At 52.0% G+C, this 17051-nt stretch overlaps 1 protein-coding gene across 1 annotated transcript; it reads right to left on the bottom strand.

Annotated features, from left to right (window-relative positions):
• Window positions 1-10779: 10779 nt before the first annotated feature.
• Window positions 10780-12027, bottom strand: LOC129215304 (C-C motif chemokine 4 homolog). The gene is made up of 3 exons (XM_054848127.1): window positions 11806-12027; window positions 11315-11429; window positions 10780-11004 (listed from the first exon to the last, which is right to left on the bottom strand). Exons 1-3 carry the CDS (start codon window positions 11873-11875, stop codon window positions 10917-10919), a joined length of 273 nt encoding a protein of 90 aa, XP_054704102.1. The 5' UTR covers window positions 11876-12027; the 3' UTR covers window positions 10780-10916.
• Between the last annotated feature and the right edge of the window lie 5024 nt (window positions 12028-17051).

A 17051-nucleotide genomic window follows, 5' to 3' on the forward strand; every position in this document is an offset into this window, starting at 1 on the left:
ATCTTTGACGTCCAGACTGTGAGCATGGACCATACCAGATACACCAGCCATGAAAAAACTCTGGGTGCAGCGTGCAACAATCCAGCAGGATGCACCATTTTTCCTGCTCTGAGAGACTTTAATGGCAGATGGAACCCAAAGCCATGGACTAAATGAACTCGATGGACACTTTAGAGCAATGGCCCATGGAGTAAGAGAATGGTGTCTGTGAAATAATCTGGGCATGACGTAGATGGCGTAGAATAAGGGGTGGAAAATGTCCTGGTTCTGGCAAGGACAGAGTTAATTTCACAAGGAGCCAGGACAGGTGACCCAAGTTGGCCGGGGGCTATTCCATACCATGTGACGTCATGCTCACCACAAAAGGGGGCTAGTCGGGCAGGGGCGGGTTCAGTGTGGCTCTGGGACTGGCTGAGCATCTGGTCGGTCGTGGGATTGGTAAATTGTTCTCTGTTATCACCCATTGTGAATATCTGTTATCAGTACTGTTGTTGATTGTTTCCCTCTCCCTTGCTGTCCCAGTAACCTGTCCTTATCCCAACGCTCGAGGCTTTGCCATTGTTTTTCCGTTCTCCTCCCCATCCTGCTGGGGGAGGGGTGAGCGAGTGGCGCGTGGCACCCAGCTGCCGGCTGGGGCTAAACCACATCAATTACCAAAAAAAAAAGTCAAAAAAACCCTATGCTACTGCTGCATATCTTCCATTGATGCATCTTGTGCAAAGATCAAATAGGACTCTATGTCCCCCAAATGCAAGCTACTTCCCAGAGGTTAGATCTTTTCCCTTATTAAAAAAAATACCTCTTTTTTAGTAGCGTTGCACCGTTGTGTCACTTACTGCCTGACTGCAGGAGAGGAGCCCATGGAGTCCCCGATCAACAGATTGGTGCACGATGGAGTTCGGTGGGTCCGCTTCTCCCCGCAGGGCTGTCAGCGCGGTCCCATCTGGGTCGCCAAGACTGTTGTCCCAAAACCAGGGGTTCGTTTACCCGATGTGCAATACACCAATACACACACAGAGCAGAGGTATTTTATTGCATATTTGTGCAGATACGCGTGTCTGTCCCAAGACAGCACACCAAAGCTCCAAATCAGGGGTTATTTATACATACAACATTAACATATTCATCTTTCTAATACATATGCCTTGTTATTCTATGAAACGGTTGGTTTAGATTTCTTTGTCTAGCATGCAAACTAGAACGCGTGCTCAGTTCTTTCCTCCGCCTTTACCTGTTGAGTAGGTGGTAGAATTGGGGAAGGTGTCTGTGGGTCAGTGGTCGCAATTCCCCCTGCCGGAATCACCTTTCCCCCAGTTTCCCGGTAGTTTTGGCAAGTCCCAATGGTTCTTCATGGTTTACTGACTGATCTAGTAATCTATCAATTAATCTTCAGCTTTTCACAATCACAACCTACTTATCAGACAAAGGTACATTATTTGGATATTTCTTGTCTGGCCTTAGAGCCGCAGGGGTAGGGCTACACAATGGACTTTTGCAGCAGCACGACAGCTTCATAGAATCATAGAATGGTTTGGATTGGAAGGGACCTCAAAGATCATCCAGTTCCACCCCCTGCCATGGGTGGGGACACCCTCCACTAGCCCAGGTTGCCCAAAGCCCCATCCAACCTGGCCTTGAACACTGCCAGGGAGCCAGGGGCAGCCACAGTTTCTCTGGGCAACCTGTGCCAGGGCCTCAGCACCCTCACAGGGAAGAATTTCTTCCCAACATCTCATCTAAATCTACCCTCTTTTAGCTTAAACCCATTCCCCCTTGTCCTGTCACTACACTTCCCGAGGAACAGTCCCTCTCCAGCTTTCCTGTAGCCCCTGCAGGGACTGGAAGGGGCTCTAAGATCTCCCCGGAGCCTTCTCTTCTCCGGGCTGAACAACCCCAACTCTCTCAGCCTGAGGTCTCCATAGCAGAGGTGCTCCAGCATCATCTCCGTGGCCTCCTCTGGACTCGCTCCAACAGCTCCATGTCCCTCTTGTCCTGGGGACCCCCGAGCTGGATGCAGTACTGCAGGGGGGTCTCACCAGAGGGGCAGGATCCCCTCCCTCGACCTGCTGGTCACACTTCTTTTGATGCAGACCAGGACACGGTTGGCTTTCTGGGCTGCCAGCGCACATTGCCGGCTCATGTTGAGCTTCTCATCAATCGACACCCCCAAGTCCTTCTCCTCGGGGCTGCTCTCCATCCATTCTCTGCCCAGCCTGCAGTTGTGCTTGGGATTGCCCTGAGCCCCCACAGGCAGGACCTTGCACTTGGCCTTGTTGAACTTCATGCAGTCCACACGGTCCCACTCCTCCAGCCTGTCCAGGTCCCTCTGGATGGCATCCCTTCTCTCCAGCATGTCAACCCACCACACAGCTTGGTGTCGTTGGCAAACTTGCTGAGGGTGCACTTGATCCCACTGTCTATGTCACTGACAAAGATGTTAAACTTGTCCCAGTACTGACCCCTGAGGAACGCCACCCTTCACTGGTCTCCACTTGGACATTGAGCCGTTGACCACAACTCTTTGAGTGCGACCATCCAGCCAATTCCTTATCTGCTGAGTGGTCCATCCATCGAATCCACGTCTCTCCAATTTAGAGACAAGGATGTTGTGCGGGACAGTGTCAAACACTTTGAAATTGATTCATATCACATTTAACACTTGGTTTTACTGTAACAAAATCAAAACCGGCACATTTTAGTTTCCTTTTGATTTGATGAAATCGAAAATGAACACTGAGTCAGAGTTCAACACACTTGGCTCCAATCTGAACATATCCCATTCTTTCCATCTTTTTTTTTTTTTTCCTTTTCTAATTCCCTTCAGCTATTTCACTTTCGTGACATCCTCTGTCATCATTCTGGAATTTCCACTCAGGCTTCTCCCGGCTGCCTCCAGGACTCCCTATTAAAGGGAGCTGAATCCAGCTGCTTCAGTCTGAGCCGCATCTTCCAGAGCTTCTGGTCCTGCTCCGAGTGCCCTCACCCAACACCAAGATGAAGATCTCTGCGGCCGTTTTTGCTCTTCTCCTCATTGCAGCCTCTTGCTCCCAAACTTTCTCTGGCCCAGGTGAGTCCTGCTTTTTTTATATGTGAAGGAAGGACAGATCTGAGCCTTCATTATCATTATCCCCTGGCAGATAACTGGGAATTTTTCAGCATTTGTACCACTCTCCACTCTGCACTGAAATCATCCACCCATGCATCCATCCATCCATCCATCCATCCATCCATCCATCCATCCATCTCTCCTGGGCTCGCGGTGCCTTATTCCTGGTTATAGTTCAGGGACTTCAGCCTCTGCCCTGGGGCTGGGGGAGGTGGGGAAACAAAGCTCTGAGCAATGACTGGGTGGGAATCTCCCCCAGCACCTGACAATACCGTTCCTGGCATTGGACCAGATGATCCCCAGTGCCCATTTCAACCTTAATTATTCTCTAATTCCCCTCTCTGTTCTCTGCCTTTGTTAGATTTGATAAAGCACGTTCTTAAATGCTCAGCACAATTTCTCTGGGGATGTCCCGGATGGTGCTTTAGGGGTCTGCTAGTGAAAAATGATGCTGGACCTGAGATAGCAGTTCCTCACAGCTGAGTTTTGTTGTGTTTTGTGGAGTCCCACCTTCCTCCCTTTGGCCGCATGCTCTTTCTTTTGGAGCTGCATGGCAGAGAGAAGAGACCAGCTAGAAGAGCCCAGTCCCAGCTTTGCCACCTCACAGGATGAAGGGCAATGGGTCTCTGTTGAGGGATATTAGTTGTCTGTTAGCAGGGATGCTTAATAAAAACAAAGGGAAGAGCTGTTGCTTAATGTAAATCAGGAAGTTTTAATTGGAATAAATTTCTTAGGATTATAATATGGTGTGATTTGTGACATTTGCTTAGCTTCACTGAGCATGAGTAGCTAGATTTGCTGAAGCCTTTAGACCACGATAGAGTTGTTTTCGTAGCAGCTGGTACAGTGCTGTGATTAGTCTTTTAGCATGAGAAAGTGTTTTGATATCACACTGATGTTTTGGTAGTGTTTTTCCCAAGTCTGGGACTCTTCAGTTCCCCATGTTCTGCCAGCGAGTGCAGGTGCAGAAGGAATGTAAAGCAGAAGATCAGGAGGCTCCAACCCTTGGCTGAAACTGCAAATCAACAAGGTAAGAGCCTGCCTGGACAGAGAAGAGGAATGCAGTGAGATGTCAGAAGACCCCCGACCAAAAAATCACCATTGCACTAAGGGATGCATGGGCAGCGCGTGAGGGACGGGTGTGTGGGACCCAGGGGTGTAATTGTCCCAGGATTTCTTTGTTCCGGGTCCCTCTCCTTGGAGGAGCCCAGCCCGGGCTGATCCTGCTGCTGCACCGTTCAATTAAATTAATTATTTTATAAAATCTGACGCCTGAGACTCTGCTGTGGGAAGCCAGGGTTGAGCCTGAAGAAGGAGGAAGCGCGCCCAGGAGTAAGTGTGAGTGTGAGTTTGTGTGGGTGAGACACCAGCAATGGTGTGTGAACGCTGGGGCAGCAGCTCGTCCTTGAACAGTCTCAGTGGCTCTGCAGCTCATTGACCTCCATGGAGATCTTGGAGAGGGAGTTTATGGAGCCTGAGAAGAGAAGAAAGGACGCGCAGCCTGAGGTGTTGGCAGAGGGCTGGAAACAGAGGCAGCTGGAGGCGGGGGAGCGGTGAGGACAGCCAGGGAAACCTGTTGTGCAAGGTGACGGTTGGGAAGGGATCAGACCATGCCATCCAGAGGAGGGACCTGGACAGGCTGGAGAGGTGGGCCTGTGCGAACTGCATGAAGTTCAACAAGGCCAAGTGCAAGGTCCTGCCCGTGGGGGCTCAGTGCAATCCCAAGCACAACTGCAGGCTGGGCGGAGAATGGATGGAGAGCAGCCCCGAGGAGAAGGACTTGGGGGTGTCGATTGATGAGAAGCTCAACATGAGCCGGCAATGTGCGCTGGCAGCCCAGAAAGCCAACCATGTCCTGGTCTGCATCAAAAGAAGTGTGACCAGCAGGTCGAGGGAGGGGATCCTGCCCCTCTGGTGAGACCCCCCTGCAGTACTGCATCCAGCTCGGGTGTCCCCAGGACAAGAGGGACATGGAGCTGTTGGAGCGAGTCCAGAGGAGGCCACGGAGATGATGCTGGAGCACCTCTGCTATGGAGACCTCAGGCTGAGAGAGTTGGGGTTGTTCAGCCCGGAGAAGAGAAGGCTCCGGGGAGATCTTAGAGCCCCTTCCAGTCCCTGCAGGGGCTACAGGAAAGCTGGAGAGGGACTGTTCCTCGGGAAGTGTAGTGACAGGACAAGGGGGAATGGGTTTAAGCTAAAAGAGGGTAGATTTAGATGAGATGTTGGGAAGAAATTCATAGAATCATAGAATCATAGAATCATAGAATGGTTTGGGTTGGAAGGGACCTTAAAGATCATCTAGTTCCAACCCCCCTGCTGCGGGCAGGGACACCCTCCACTAGACCACGTTGCCCAAACCGTCATCCAACCTGGTCTTAAACACTTCCAGGGATGGGGCATCCACAACCTCTCTGGGCAACCTGTTCCAGTGCCTCACCACTCTAACAGTAAAGAATTTCTTTGTGACATCTAATCTAAATCGACCCTCCTTCAGCTTAAACCCTTTACCCCTTGTCCTGTCACTACACTCCCTGATGAACAGTCCCTCAACATCTGTCCTGTAGGCCCCCTTCAGGTACTGGAAGGCCGCAATTAGATCTCCCCGGAGCCTTCTCTTCTCCAGGCTGAACAACCCCAACTCTCTCAGCCCATCCTCATAGGCCCTTGAGGGATGCCACTTGTCACCGTTCTCCACTTGGACATTGAGCTGTTGATCACAACTCTGAGTGCGACCATCCAGCCAATTCCTTATCTGCTGAGTGGTCCATCCATCAAATCCATGTCTCTCCAATTTAGAGACAAGGATGTCATGCGGGACAGTGTCAAATGCCTTGCACAAATCCAGGTAGATGACGTCAGCTGCCCTTCCTTTATCCACCGATGCTGTAACCCCATCATAGAAGGCCACCAAGTTTGTCAGGCACGATTTGGCCTTAGTGAAGCTGTGTTGGCTGTCACCAATCATCTCCTTATCTTCCATGTGCCTGAGCATAGTCTCCAGGAGGGTCTGCTCCATAATCTTGCCAGGCACAGAGGTGAGACCGACCGGCCTGTAGTTCCCTGGGTCTTCCTTTTTACCCTTCTTAAAAATGGGGATTATGTTCCCCCTCTTCCAGTTGGTGGGAACTTTGCCGGACTGCCAGGACTTCTCAAATATGATGGAGAGTGGCCTGGCCACTTCATCAGCCAGTTCCCTCAAGACCCGTGGAAGTATCTCATCAGGTCCCATGGACTTGTGCACCTTCAGGTTCCTTAGATATTCTCAAACCTGATCTTATCCTACAGTGGGCGGTTCTGCATTCTCCCAGTCCCTGCCTTCTGTGACCTAGGCAGTGCAGCTCAAGCATTTGCCAGTGAAGACTGAGGCAGAGAAGTCATTGAGTACCTCAGCCTTCTCCATATCCTGGGTAACCAGGTCACCCGTTTCATTCCGGGGGGGACCCACATTTTCCCTCGTCCTCCTTTTCTCACTAACATACATTTCCTTAAATTAAACATACCTTTCCATAAATTCTTCCCTGTGAGGGTGGTGAGGCCCTGGCACAGGTTGCCCAGAGAAGCTGTGGCTGCCCCTGGCTCCCTGGCAGTGTTCAAGGCCAGGTTGGATGGGGCTTTGGGCAACCTGGGCTAGTGGAGGGTGTCCCTGCCCATGGCAGGGGGTGGAACTGGATGATCTTTGAAGGCCCCTTCCAACCCAAACCATTCTATGATTTTATGATTCAGACTAAATGTCACAGAACCATGGATGGGAGGAGATGGTGGGATGGAAACTGCCCAGAAAGGAAGAGAAATGTGACCATGGCAAGGTGACAGATGAGCGGCACTTGTTGCGACACCGGAGGGACGAAGAGCGTTTCTAGGAGAGGCAGGATGGCAAGGTGACAGATGAGCGGCACTTGTTGCGACGCCGGAGGGACAAAGAGCGTTTCTAGGAGAGGCAGGAGGAAGTGCAACAGTTCAGAGATCTTGCAAGTAGGAGGAAGAAATGAATGAGCAGAAAGGATGTGAACTCACGCTGATGCAGAATCCAAAGCATTTCTAGAAATCATGAATCTGCCTCCCCCAGGAAGGAGAGCAAAGTTTGAAGGCATGAGATAGCTCTGAATATGCCATCAAATTTTCCATTGGGAGGACTGTCCACATGATCTGCAGCTACGAAACTGCTCGGGACAGATACCAGTCTGCCCCGAATGCCCAGACGGGTTGGCAGCGGGCAGCTAGAGAAAAGGCAGGAGCACTGGACTCTGGCTTTTATTGCTCCCTGCTGGCTTAAACCTAAAGCTGTTCCTAAAGCTATTTCCAAGCAGGTTTTCTGTTTAAGTCATGGCAAAGTCAAGCTTGCCCCTGTCCTCGGTGTAAATGCATTTACTACCTGTCTCTGGCTTCCGCACAGATCCTGCCCAGCAAGGACAGGATCCTGCTTGGACCACCCGCCTCTGCCACAAGGGGTGGCTGCATGGCTCAGCATACTCCAACCTGAGCACGTGGGTCTCCTTGTAAGTGCGCCTGCTCCCCAGCTCCAAGCAAGCCGGCGACCCTCACACTGCAGCATAAGGTTATTTATTACCAAAGGGGCTGACCTGCATGTGCCAGGCTAATCACAGTCACACCATTTCCATTTGATTTCCGTATGCCGAAGGAAGATGGGCATATAGGTATGCGTATACATATATTTTGCAGGGACATTTTGAGTTGAGACAGTCTCTTGCTGTGTTGGGTCCTTGGACTGATCTGTTGAAGGTGTCTGGTTTTACCAAAGGCAGTAATCCTTCGGGATGCCACATCTGGCAGAACAGCCAAGGGTTGGGGCTGGGTGACCAGTGAGCTGTTTTCCTGACCAGTCAATAGATCACTGTCACCTTTTTAGGCTGTAACTCCTGGGGCAGTTTGGTCACCCAGAGGCACTGACGGTGTTCTCTGTTAAGATTCTCTGCAAAGCATTGACAGACTTGCAGTTTTAGAAATGTGTTTTCTCAACAAATGTTAACATCTTTCTTTTTCCTCGAGTAAGTGGAAAATGCTTTGTCATCTTAGGGGCATGTGAGTAGTCATCTGCGTCTTTCTAAGAACTGAGCAGAAATGTTCCTTTGGGTCTTCGTTGCCACTTCTGCCTTCTGCTGGCTGTTACAGAGAAAGTGATAGCCAGGCACTGTCTCTAGTGTAAGACTTCTGTGTCTTCCTCAGAAGTCTGGGACATATTGCTACTTTATGAAATCATTACTTTTGTATGCAGCGTGCAAAACCATCCACTTTTACATGCCCTTTCTTGGTGCTGGCCCCCCAGAAAAGACTCGCTCTCCCATCTTGGTGTCTCTGGGAAGAGCTGTTTCGGGTGTAGGACTGAGCCTCCCCTCTCTGCAGCGAGCCAGGGCCACAGTGTGGGATGGTGAGGAAGGCACAGAGCTTACACTCCTGAGCACACGGGCATTTTGCCTTCAGGGTGTCGAAGTCCCCTCTGAAGAAGTGGAGGTATAAAAGCCATCAGACCATGAACCTTGGTTGCCATCAACCCGTATCTCCCTCAGCAGAGCCCGGCTCCTCCTTCTGTGCAATGCCAGACTCCACCTCCAGCTCTCCTGGCTGTCATTATACCTCAAAATGACTACAGACACACAAAATGACTACAGACACACATCTCTTCTTTAAAACTATTTACTTTTATATACATTGCACAAACTATTCAGTAAATATGACACCCTGGTCTCAGGATGAGTCTCTCTTTTAGTAGTTTACAAATTCTGAAACCCTTGACACCATTGCTCTTGTCTCGGTCTGAATCCAGAGAACACCCCCTGCAAACCACTCTCCTCTTGGGCCCCAGCCTCCTCTCCATCTGCTGCCTCCAGCTTGGTGCCCTCTGCTTCTTGCGTTCACCCGCCTCGCCTCCAGCGGGTGCTCCCTGAGCCTTGCAGGAGGCTGTTTCTGCGAGGGATGAGCATCACGATTAGTCCCTGTGACCCATGCGTGAGCACTGGGGTATCCTGGGGCAAAAGACGACAGCTCTGAAGATCGTGAGGGATGCTTTCTCCACGTGCACGCTGCTGCTTGGGGGCCTTGGAGGCAGCTGCCAGCTTGCTGAAAGCTGCCGGCTGCCTTTGCCTTGCTCGTGCAGGCTTCGTTCACACCTCCGTGCCCGGGGGTGTGGATTAACGAGCGTGCTGTATTCCTCACACGCACTTTGAGGGCTCCTCTGAGCTGTCACGCGTAGGTGGGTGCAAGATCAAGAAAGACATGAGCAATTCAGGACTCCCTCAGGCTCCCGGAATAGCGCTGAGGAGTTAGCTGAGGTGCCCAGGGTAGGTGTCTGCTGTGGGTGGTTGAACGGACCCGGGTTGTTAAGGCCATGGCGCGTGGGGCTGATTGCAAGAGGCTCAAGCAGTGCACGGGCTGGATGGTGCTCCCCGCATGACCCTGCACTGTGTGTCCTTCGGCAAGAAACCCTGAGGCGGCGGAGCTGCTACCAGTGCCATAGGGCCAGATGGGGCTTGTAGCCAAGAGGGGCTGAGGAGGCTCGAGTAATTTTGGGTGACCCCGTTGCAGGTCTCCCCACTCCTGGCCCCTGCTTCTGGTGGCTGGGGACACTGCTACCCTGTGTCTCTCTGACGTTCATGTCTGTCCTCACAAATTCAGTATGTAAATGCTGTGGGGTGAGCTGGCTCTCTGACCTGAGGCTTTTCCCTTGGGCTGCCCTATAGGCACCAGAGGTCCGGGCAGGAGGAACCCAAACCCTCATTTTTCATGCAACAGGGCGTGTCCAGATCTGATCAGAGCAATCTAAATGGCATCAGTGGTGTGGGCTCTATCTCCTTCAGGTCCGGTGGGAGACGAGCCCCCGGGCTGCAGTGGAGATGTCTCCTTGCAGGGGCAGATCCTGCCCTGGGGCTGGCAGGGTGATTGCGGGGGGACACTGCGTCTCTGGACAGGCATCTCCAGAGATGGGCAGGTATTGGAGGCACAGAGAAAAAGCACCTGTTCTCCTAAGAGGGACACATCTGCTAAGCCTCATGTCCCAGCTAAATGAGAGTTTAATGAAATAGTTATAAAAATCTTATAGTGATACATATTTTTTTTCCGTTCTCAGCTCTGGGAATAGCTGATCCATTCTAGCTGCAGCTCTCAGAAAACTTTTGCTGAAACAGCCAGCATGTGAAATTCCAGCCCCTAAAGGCAACATTTTAATTGACTATAATGGGGCCGGCGATTGAATTTAAATAGCTGCCAGTAGTCATAATGAGCAGTGATTAAATACCTTACAAAAAGAGTGAACCAAGCTACCTGAATGTAATCTATGCCCTTTTCACACCTCCCCCTTCATGGTTTTCCCTTTCTTTCTTTGCAAAACAGCACATTTGGATAGGGAAAGCTTGTGGGGGGTTTTGACAGCATAGAAAAGGGAATAAAGAACACGTTGCCTCTATTACAATTTCAGTTATTATCATCGCAAAGAACTGTAATAGAGACGAAGACAAAATGTTCTTAAAAAAATATTTATTTCTCAAAATTTGAATTAAATATTACATCAAAACCACAATTAATTAAATACAGAAAATATAACCTAAGCATGAATCTTCATTTAAAAAAATATATCTATTAAATAATATTCTTATTTGTCTGGAGTGGAGTTATTGCACCTGATCCCTCCCATATAAAAATTAAGTAGCAAAACACTAAAGTCAGATTCTGGAACATTTTCACTTTCCTAACTAGCTTTAAGCGACATTGAAGCATTTCCAATGGATCCCACAGCTGGCCGTGGCTCGCTCATCCTGGCAGCCGGGGCATGCAGGGCAGCAGGGTCTGTCCCGGGACCTCAGTTCAGCTCCAGGTCGTTCACGTACTGCTGGACCCAGTCCTGCTCGGGGTTGGCGCAGACTTGGCGACCCTTCTTGGTGACGAACCTGTGGGGTGCAAAGAGGTCTAGTTCTGGTGGGAGAGCAATGCATGGAGGGGAACCTTGCCCCAAGCCCAGCCTCTCCCAAGGATCAGCAGAATTTGGGTGTGCAGCACATCACGCCCATCACGCTGGCAGCGATGGAGCAGGATCCTGTGCGCTGAAGCCATGGAGCATCACCTTGCACCTCTTGGCCCCCCATCCCTCCTGTCCCTGGGGCCAGCCTCCATCCCCTGTCTTTTGCAAAGGGGTCTTTGTCTCTCTGGATCCTCAGTCCAAAGGGAAAGCCCACCACCGCCCCAGAGGAGAGGACTTACACGACGGCTGGCTGAGGGCACTGGCTGTTGGTCTCATAGTACTCCACCACGAAGTTGCGGGGCAGCTGTCGGGAGGTGTAGGAGAAGCAGCAGGAGGTCGGTGGGTCGGAGCCAACTGTGAAGGGCAAAGATGGTCATCAGCAGTGGCAAGGGATGGGGAGCAGGGGCAGGGAGCTGGGGCTGCAGACCCCCAGGTTTGGGGTGCGGGGAGGACATGGAGGAGGAAGAGAAAAGCTGGGGTCTGTTTTCTTCTTCTTTTGATTCTTTTTCTTTTGGGTCCCCCCTGAACTGGTGCTGACACAGCCCATGCCGTGCATTGAGCTATGCCTTTCCCATGGCAAGAGAGCCCCAATGGCCCTAGAGCTCCTGCCAGAGGGTGGTCTGACAGGGGAAGGGACCCAGGGGTGGAAGGTCTGGCAGAAGGGACCCTGTCCCAGCAGTGACATCTCTCCTGTCCCCACTTAGAGATGAAGGTGAAAGCCCAGGCTTACTTGGCGCAGCGGAGGTCTGGTAGCAGAAGACAGCGATGAGAATGGCAAGGGCGGCCACAGAGACCTTCATGTCAGCTGAGAAGTGGTGGCTGGAGCTGAAGCAGGCAAGTGGAGCTTGAAAGCCTCTCTTCTCTCTGGTGCTGAGACAGTCAGCAAGTCCCCAATTTATGGGGCGAGGAGGTCCGTGCCGCGGCTTGCGTAGGCATGATGGAATTTCCCCCAGAGAAGAAGCTGCTGGTGGTGCAGTCTCGTGGTGGAATGGAGCAGCAGCCCCAGCCCCGGAAGGGTGAAGCTCCCCCTTCAATTCAGAGTCTCCCCAGCGACACAGGATATGAAACAGTCACGGTTGCTATTTCTGCTTCTTTCATGCCCGTCCCTCAGTAAGAAGTTCCTCTGTGGAGGTTCCTACATTTGTCAACAGATCCCTATTGCCCAACCTGCCCAAGCAGCTTGGAGGCAAGAGAGCATCCTTCCAAGAGCTGTGCAAATGGGCTGAAGAGCATGGATGGCATGAGGCCGGTTAGGGAAAAAGGGGTTGAGGTCTCCTCTGCCCTGGACTGTTTCCCTCCCACGTCTGCACAGCCCGTGCTGCCCCAGTAGCAGGAGATGAGAGCCGTCACCAGTGGGCTCCATGTCCTGTAGGAGCTGCACAGAGTCTGAGGGGGCTCAGGGCATGTCCTGCAGCCGTGACAGCACTGCAGGCACCAGCGCAGAGAGCGGTGGGCATGAAAGAAGGGTCCCAGAAGCTGAAGCACTTGAGTTTCCTCCTCAGTTTCAGGGAAGGAAGAGCTGAGATGGGGCGTTATCTCCTGGAGGTGCCTGCTGCACTCCAGGTCCTATGAGGATACCCTAGATGATCAATTTAGGTTAGACACGTAAATTTCAATGGCTACTGATAGGTGAGGTGAGGCCTATTGTTGCTGGTCACGGAGATGCAGAGAGCCAAAAGAAGTGTGGGGACGTTGGCTGTGACCCTGAAGCTGAGGCAGGAGGGCCTCCAGGAGCAGGGTGCGGAAGAAGACACTGCTTCTGAGGACCAGGAGCAGGTTAACCGGGGACGAGGGCAGAAACTGCATTTTTCTGGGAAGAAAAGAGTATCTGGTCTCAGCAGAGAAGGTAAAATTGTAATGACCACATTGTATGGGAGGGAGTAAGAGCTCACAGGTATCTGAGGGCTGGGCAAGGGCTGCGGCCAGGGATGGCTCACTGGGAAGAAGTCACCAGGCTACATGCAGGCTACCGTGGAGGTCTGCCAAACTCCTCTCTGTCCCTGAGGAGGAGAGGGAAGGGCTGGCAGGGAGGCGATGGATGCTCTGGGAAGAGCTGAGGGCTGTCCATCCATAATGAGACGTTCCTAGAAGGACATCTCTTCTCAGCAGGGAAGCGGATGCATTTCTGGGAAATGTCTCAATTTCATTATTTTCAAGTTATCACCAAGTGGTGATGTCTTGGCAGATGCTGCCCAAAAGTGAGTGGAAGTACTACAACGCAAAGTGGAGCAACCCAACCGCACCACCAGCACCTCTGCCGCCCCTGCCACAGCGCAGCGCAATGACTCACCACGTTTCTATTAAAAGTTCCCAGCTATCAACCGAGGCACGTTCTGTAAATAACCTCGTGTTTTCCAAATACGACTCCAACGCCGCACGGTGCGCACCGCCCTCCACCAGCCGTGGGCTGCCCTGCCTCCCCTTCTAGCAGCCGCTCCGTGCAGGTGACCTGCTCTGCTCCGCTCCGCTCCGTGCAGGCAGAGAGGGGTCTGGAGGACAACACGGTCCTGGACTTGCACAGGAGAAGTCCCAGAGGTGACCTACCCTAAGGAGCCATGGTGGTGCAGCTGCCCCTCGCCCTGGCTGGGGAGGGCAGAGCTTCCCCACGGAGCAAATGTGGCTCTTGCCAAGCCGAGCATCACCTCCTTCCTGGCCACATCAGGGCCAAGCTGGTCCCCTCTCCATCCTTGCCTTTGCCATCTGCAGAGAGAGGCACCTCACGTGCTCGCCCATCAGTTCAGACCCCCCCTCCCTCCTCCACTTGTCAGCTTGCTTGTCCCCAGATATCCTGGGAGGATGAGGAGAGAGCCTGCCTCCGCAGGCAGGGCGCCCAGCCAGGCAGGAGGTGGGAACCCGGCGTTCAGCCGGACGCCAGCTGGACCAGAAATCGGCTCTGAGCTGGCGTCAGCTTCCTTGGCTCCTCTGTCTGGTTGCTCAGGGAATACAGCTTGTCGATGTACGTAAGAGCGTGGTTTGCCTCTGAGCTGTTGCCTGTGATTGTACCTTCAAGCATTCATGGGTCATTCTTGAGACCTGCCACCTACAGCCATCTGGTCCTGTCCCGCTCCCAAGGCACACGATGTGGGTAGGGCAGGCAGGAGAAATATCATTTATGGACCAGAAATGTTCTGATAAAAAACAAGTTTCATTAAAACAGAAGAATTAGTTGGAAACGTGCATTGATTATTCAAAAGTTTTCAATCAGATATTTTTCTGTTTCGGGCAACTGAAAACCTCCATGCCTTTATACCTTTGTCGGTAAGCAGGTGCCAAAGTATTTTGGACTGTCGGAGACTACTTTTTAATTAAACAAATTTTTTTTCTCAATTTAGCTGAGTCAGTTTAGGATCAGCCTAGAGAACACTTGTAACAGGGGCCAGGTAAGGGCTGAAACTTTCCAGTGCTGAAAGCCAAAAGTACCCCCAAAGTCAGGGTGTTTGCTTCCCAGGGGCCAGGTTTTTCCTTAGAAATCTGACACAAGCCCCCACTCTGCCAGCTCTTTGCAGGCTGGGTAGAGGTGGGAGGTTATAGTCATACCAGCAATGCCCTGAGACGTTGTAACATCTTCCTAAAAAATGTTTTTACCCACTCCCCCGCATTCCATTCATGATGAAACAAGAAAGTAATTTTTTCTAGCTCTTCCTCCTTTCAGAAAGAGGGGAATCTGTGTGTCTCGGAAATGGACCATCTACACTGGGAGGTGCTCCGAGATGCTAACATGCTCTGAGATGGAGCAATGGCCACAGAAGAGCGGGCTGCAGCACCTCCGGGGGGAATTAGGTTCATAGCACGGCAAAACAGCGGTGTAAGGGGGAAGTTTTCCCACCGTGGCTCCAGCTGGTTTCAGGCTCCACGACCCAGCCCGTGGTGTCCCCTTGCCCCCACCGCCATCAGGCAGTGCTCGGAGTCAGCAGGATGGGCTGTGCGAAGCAGTCTGGCTGATGTTGTGCTAATTTACAGAGAGGGATACGACAGAGGTTTTCTGCAAACCCCCAAAAAATTCCAGGAGAAAGTGCTAAGTAAAGCAAATGCCCAAAATAAGTTTGGTGAGAGCAGAAAGAGGGAAATTCTCAGCCTTGAATGAAAGAGGAACCCTGAAGAAAATGGTGAGACTGGATGATATAAGTTGCTATTCATAGCAGGTTTTGCTACTGAGAAGTCAGGATTTGGTCGGAAAAGGAAGTACTTAACAATGTCCCAAGTTCAGAAACTGCCTCTCGGACAATCTCCTCATCCACCTGCAGCAGTCTCCATCCTGCCCTGCTCAGAGCTCGGGCACTGCTGACTTTTGATAAGTGTCCAGAAACTTCACCCCCAGCATTCCTGACATTTCTGGAGAAATGTTGGAATTTTTGAGATGACATCATGTCCCGGAACTGGCTCCAATGGAAACCTGTGCATGTGGGACTGACCGGGAACCATCTGCCTCCACCGCACCGGGTGAAGGGGAGAGCACAGCCACCCCAGCCGGGCAGCGAGCGAGCGCCGGCCACCGCCAGCCATGTTGTGCAAGTGACCCCTTCGTGTTTCCCCAAAATCATGTCACACCAGGAAGATGTTCGTAGCTTATAAGAAAAATGTATCTTGTTAGAGGTTCGATCTTCCTCCAGCAAGGACATTTTCTGGAAAAAACCCCAAAGCAAACAAAAAAAACCCGGCTGGGGAATACTATCACTTTCTAATGGCTGATGCCTCAAATTTTTACTGGCCTTTCTTTTGAAACAAACCAAATCAAAGAGGATTAAGTGAACAGTATTTCAAAGCAAATTAAAGTGAACTAAAAAAGCTTTCTTGCTCCACATCTGTCTCCACCCTTGGCATGAAAGGAAAAGAAACAAACAGGGAAAACTTGAGTTTTAGCAATTTTTGAGCCTTCATGAAGTGACGGTGGGGCTGTGCTCCTGGCTCACCCCGACTGCCAGCTCCAGGGGCTGGGTCATGCCCGACCTTCACCCCTCAGCATCCCTCAAACCCTGAAAATGCCTGGGAGCACCAGGTGAAGTGTGTCTGCTGGGGTTCATCCTCTGCCCTGGAAAACAGCCCACCTCCCTCGGATCTTTGGTGAGTGCTCCAGAAAGAGCCAGGAAGACCAGGCTGAAAATTTAGAGCTCTGCTAGGATGAAAACCAAAACCAGTTTATAAATGAACCTGCTGGACCTTGTGTGCTCATCATAATCAAGCAAAAAGGAAAAGAAGCAAGCCACAAATTGATTGTTTTTATTTTCAGTAGTGTTCCTGGAGCCCAGCACTCCTGGAGGTGTGGGTGGGCTGGTGGCAAGTGGCCTGCAGAGCGCAGGGTGGCCGGCTGCACCCCACGGGTGCTTCGGGCATGGCCGAGCATCACGACCTTTCCCTGCTCACGGAGGGGGCTGAGATCAGGGTTAACCTTTAAACTTGTGTCAGGGCCATTGCCACAACTAGGGCACTACCCTAATGCATGGCCTCGCACCTCCCGAGACCCCGTGTCCACCAGCGCCAGCTTGGTCCCCGTCTTTGCAGCGGACGTGTTTGGTGTCAGTCCCCCCCAGCACTGACAGGGGGTAGGAAACCCCATGGGAGGTGTGAGCCTCCACTCCCACAGCGAGGTGTGAACTTTCCAGCTGCGGTGGGCATGCATGGAGACTGTCAGTGGAGCTCGGATGTTTACTAGCCTCACAATTTATTTTGGGCTCGCTGCAAGGCTGCAAACCACTTCCCATGTTTGGGGGCTTTGTAGGTTAGGGCGCTCTGCAGCGTCTCTCTGAAGCACGCATCCTGCTTCCCGTGACGTTGAGGGTTCTGCCACCCCAGATGGGCTTGTGCCCTTCAAAAGGGCCATTGTCCGGACATCACGGACATCCCGGGCTCTGCCTGGCACCCACGTCCCCTGGGGGAGCGGGGAGGGCCAGGGGAGCTCCGGCACCACTCGCCAGCGTGCTGTGGTCCTGCAGCCTCCCCACACGGCCTTCTGCCTCCCTTGGGGACCATGCAGGGAGG

The sequence above is a fragment of the Grus americana genome, chromosome 19 (genome assembly GCF_028858705.1).
Source record: "Grus americana isolate bGruAme1 chromosome 19, bGruAme1.mat, whole genome shotgun sequence".
Lineage (NCBI taxonomy): Eukaryota > Metazoa > Chordata > Aves > Gruiformes > Gruidae > Grus > Grus americana.

Coding starts and splice junctions, on each gene's coding strand:
- LOC129215304 (XM_054848127.1), bottom strand. CDS start 11,875: ATGAAGGTCTCTGTGGCCGCCCTTGCCATTCTCATCGCTGTCTTCTGC. Junction 11,430..11,805: donor CCAGACCTCCGCTGCGCCAA/GTAAGCCTGGGC, acceptor TGCCCTTCACAG/TTGGCTCCGACCCACCGACC. Junction 11,005..11,314: donor TGCCCTCAGCCAGCCGTCGT/GTAAGTCCTCTC, acceptor TGCACCCCACAG/GTTCGTCACCAAGAAGGGTC.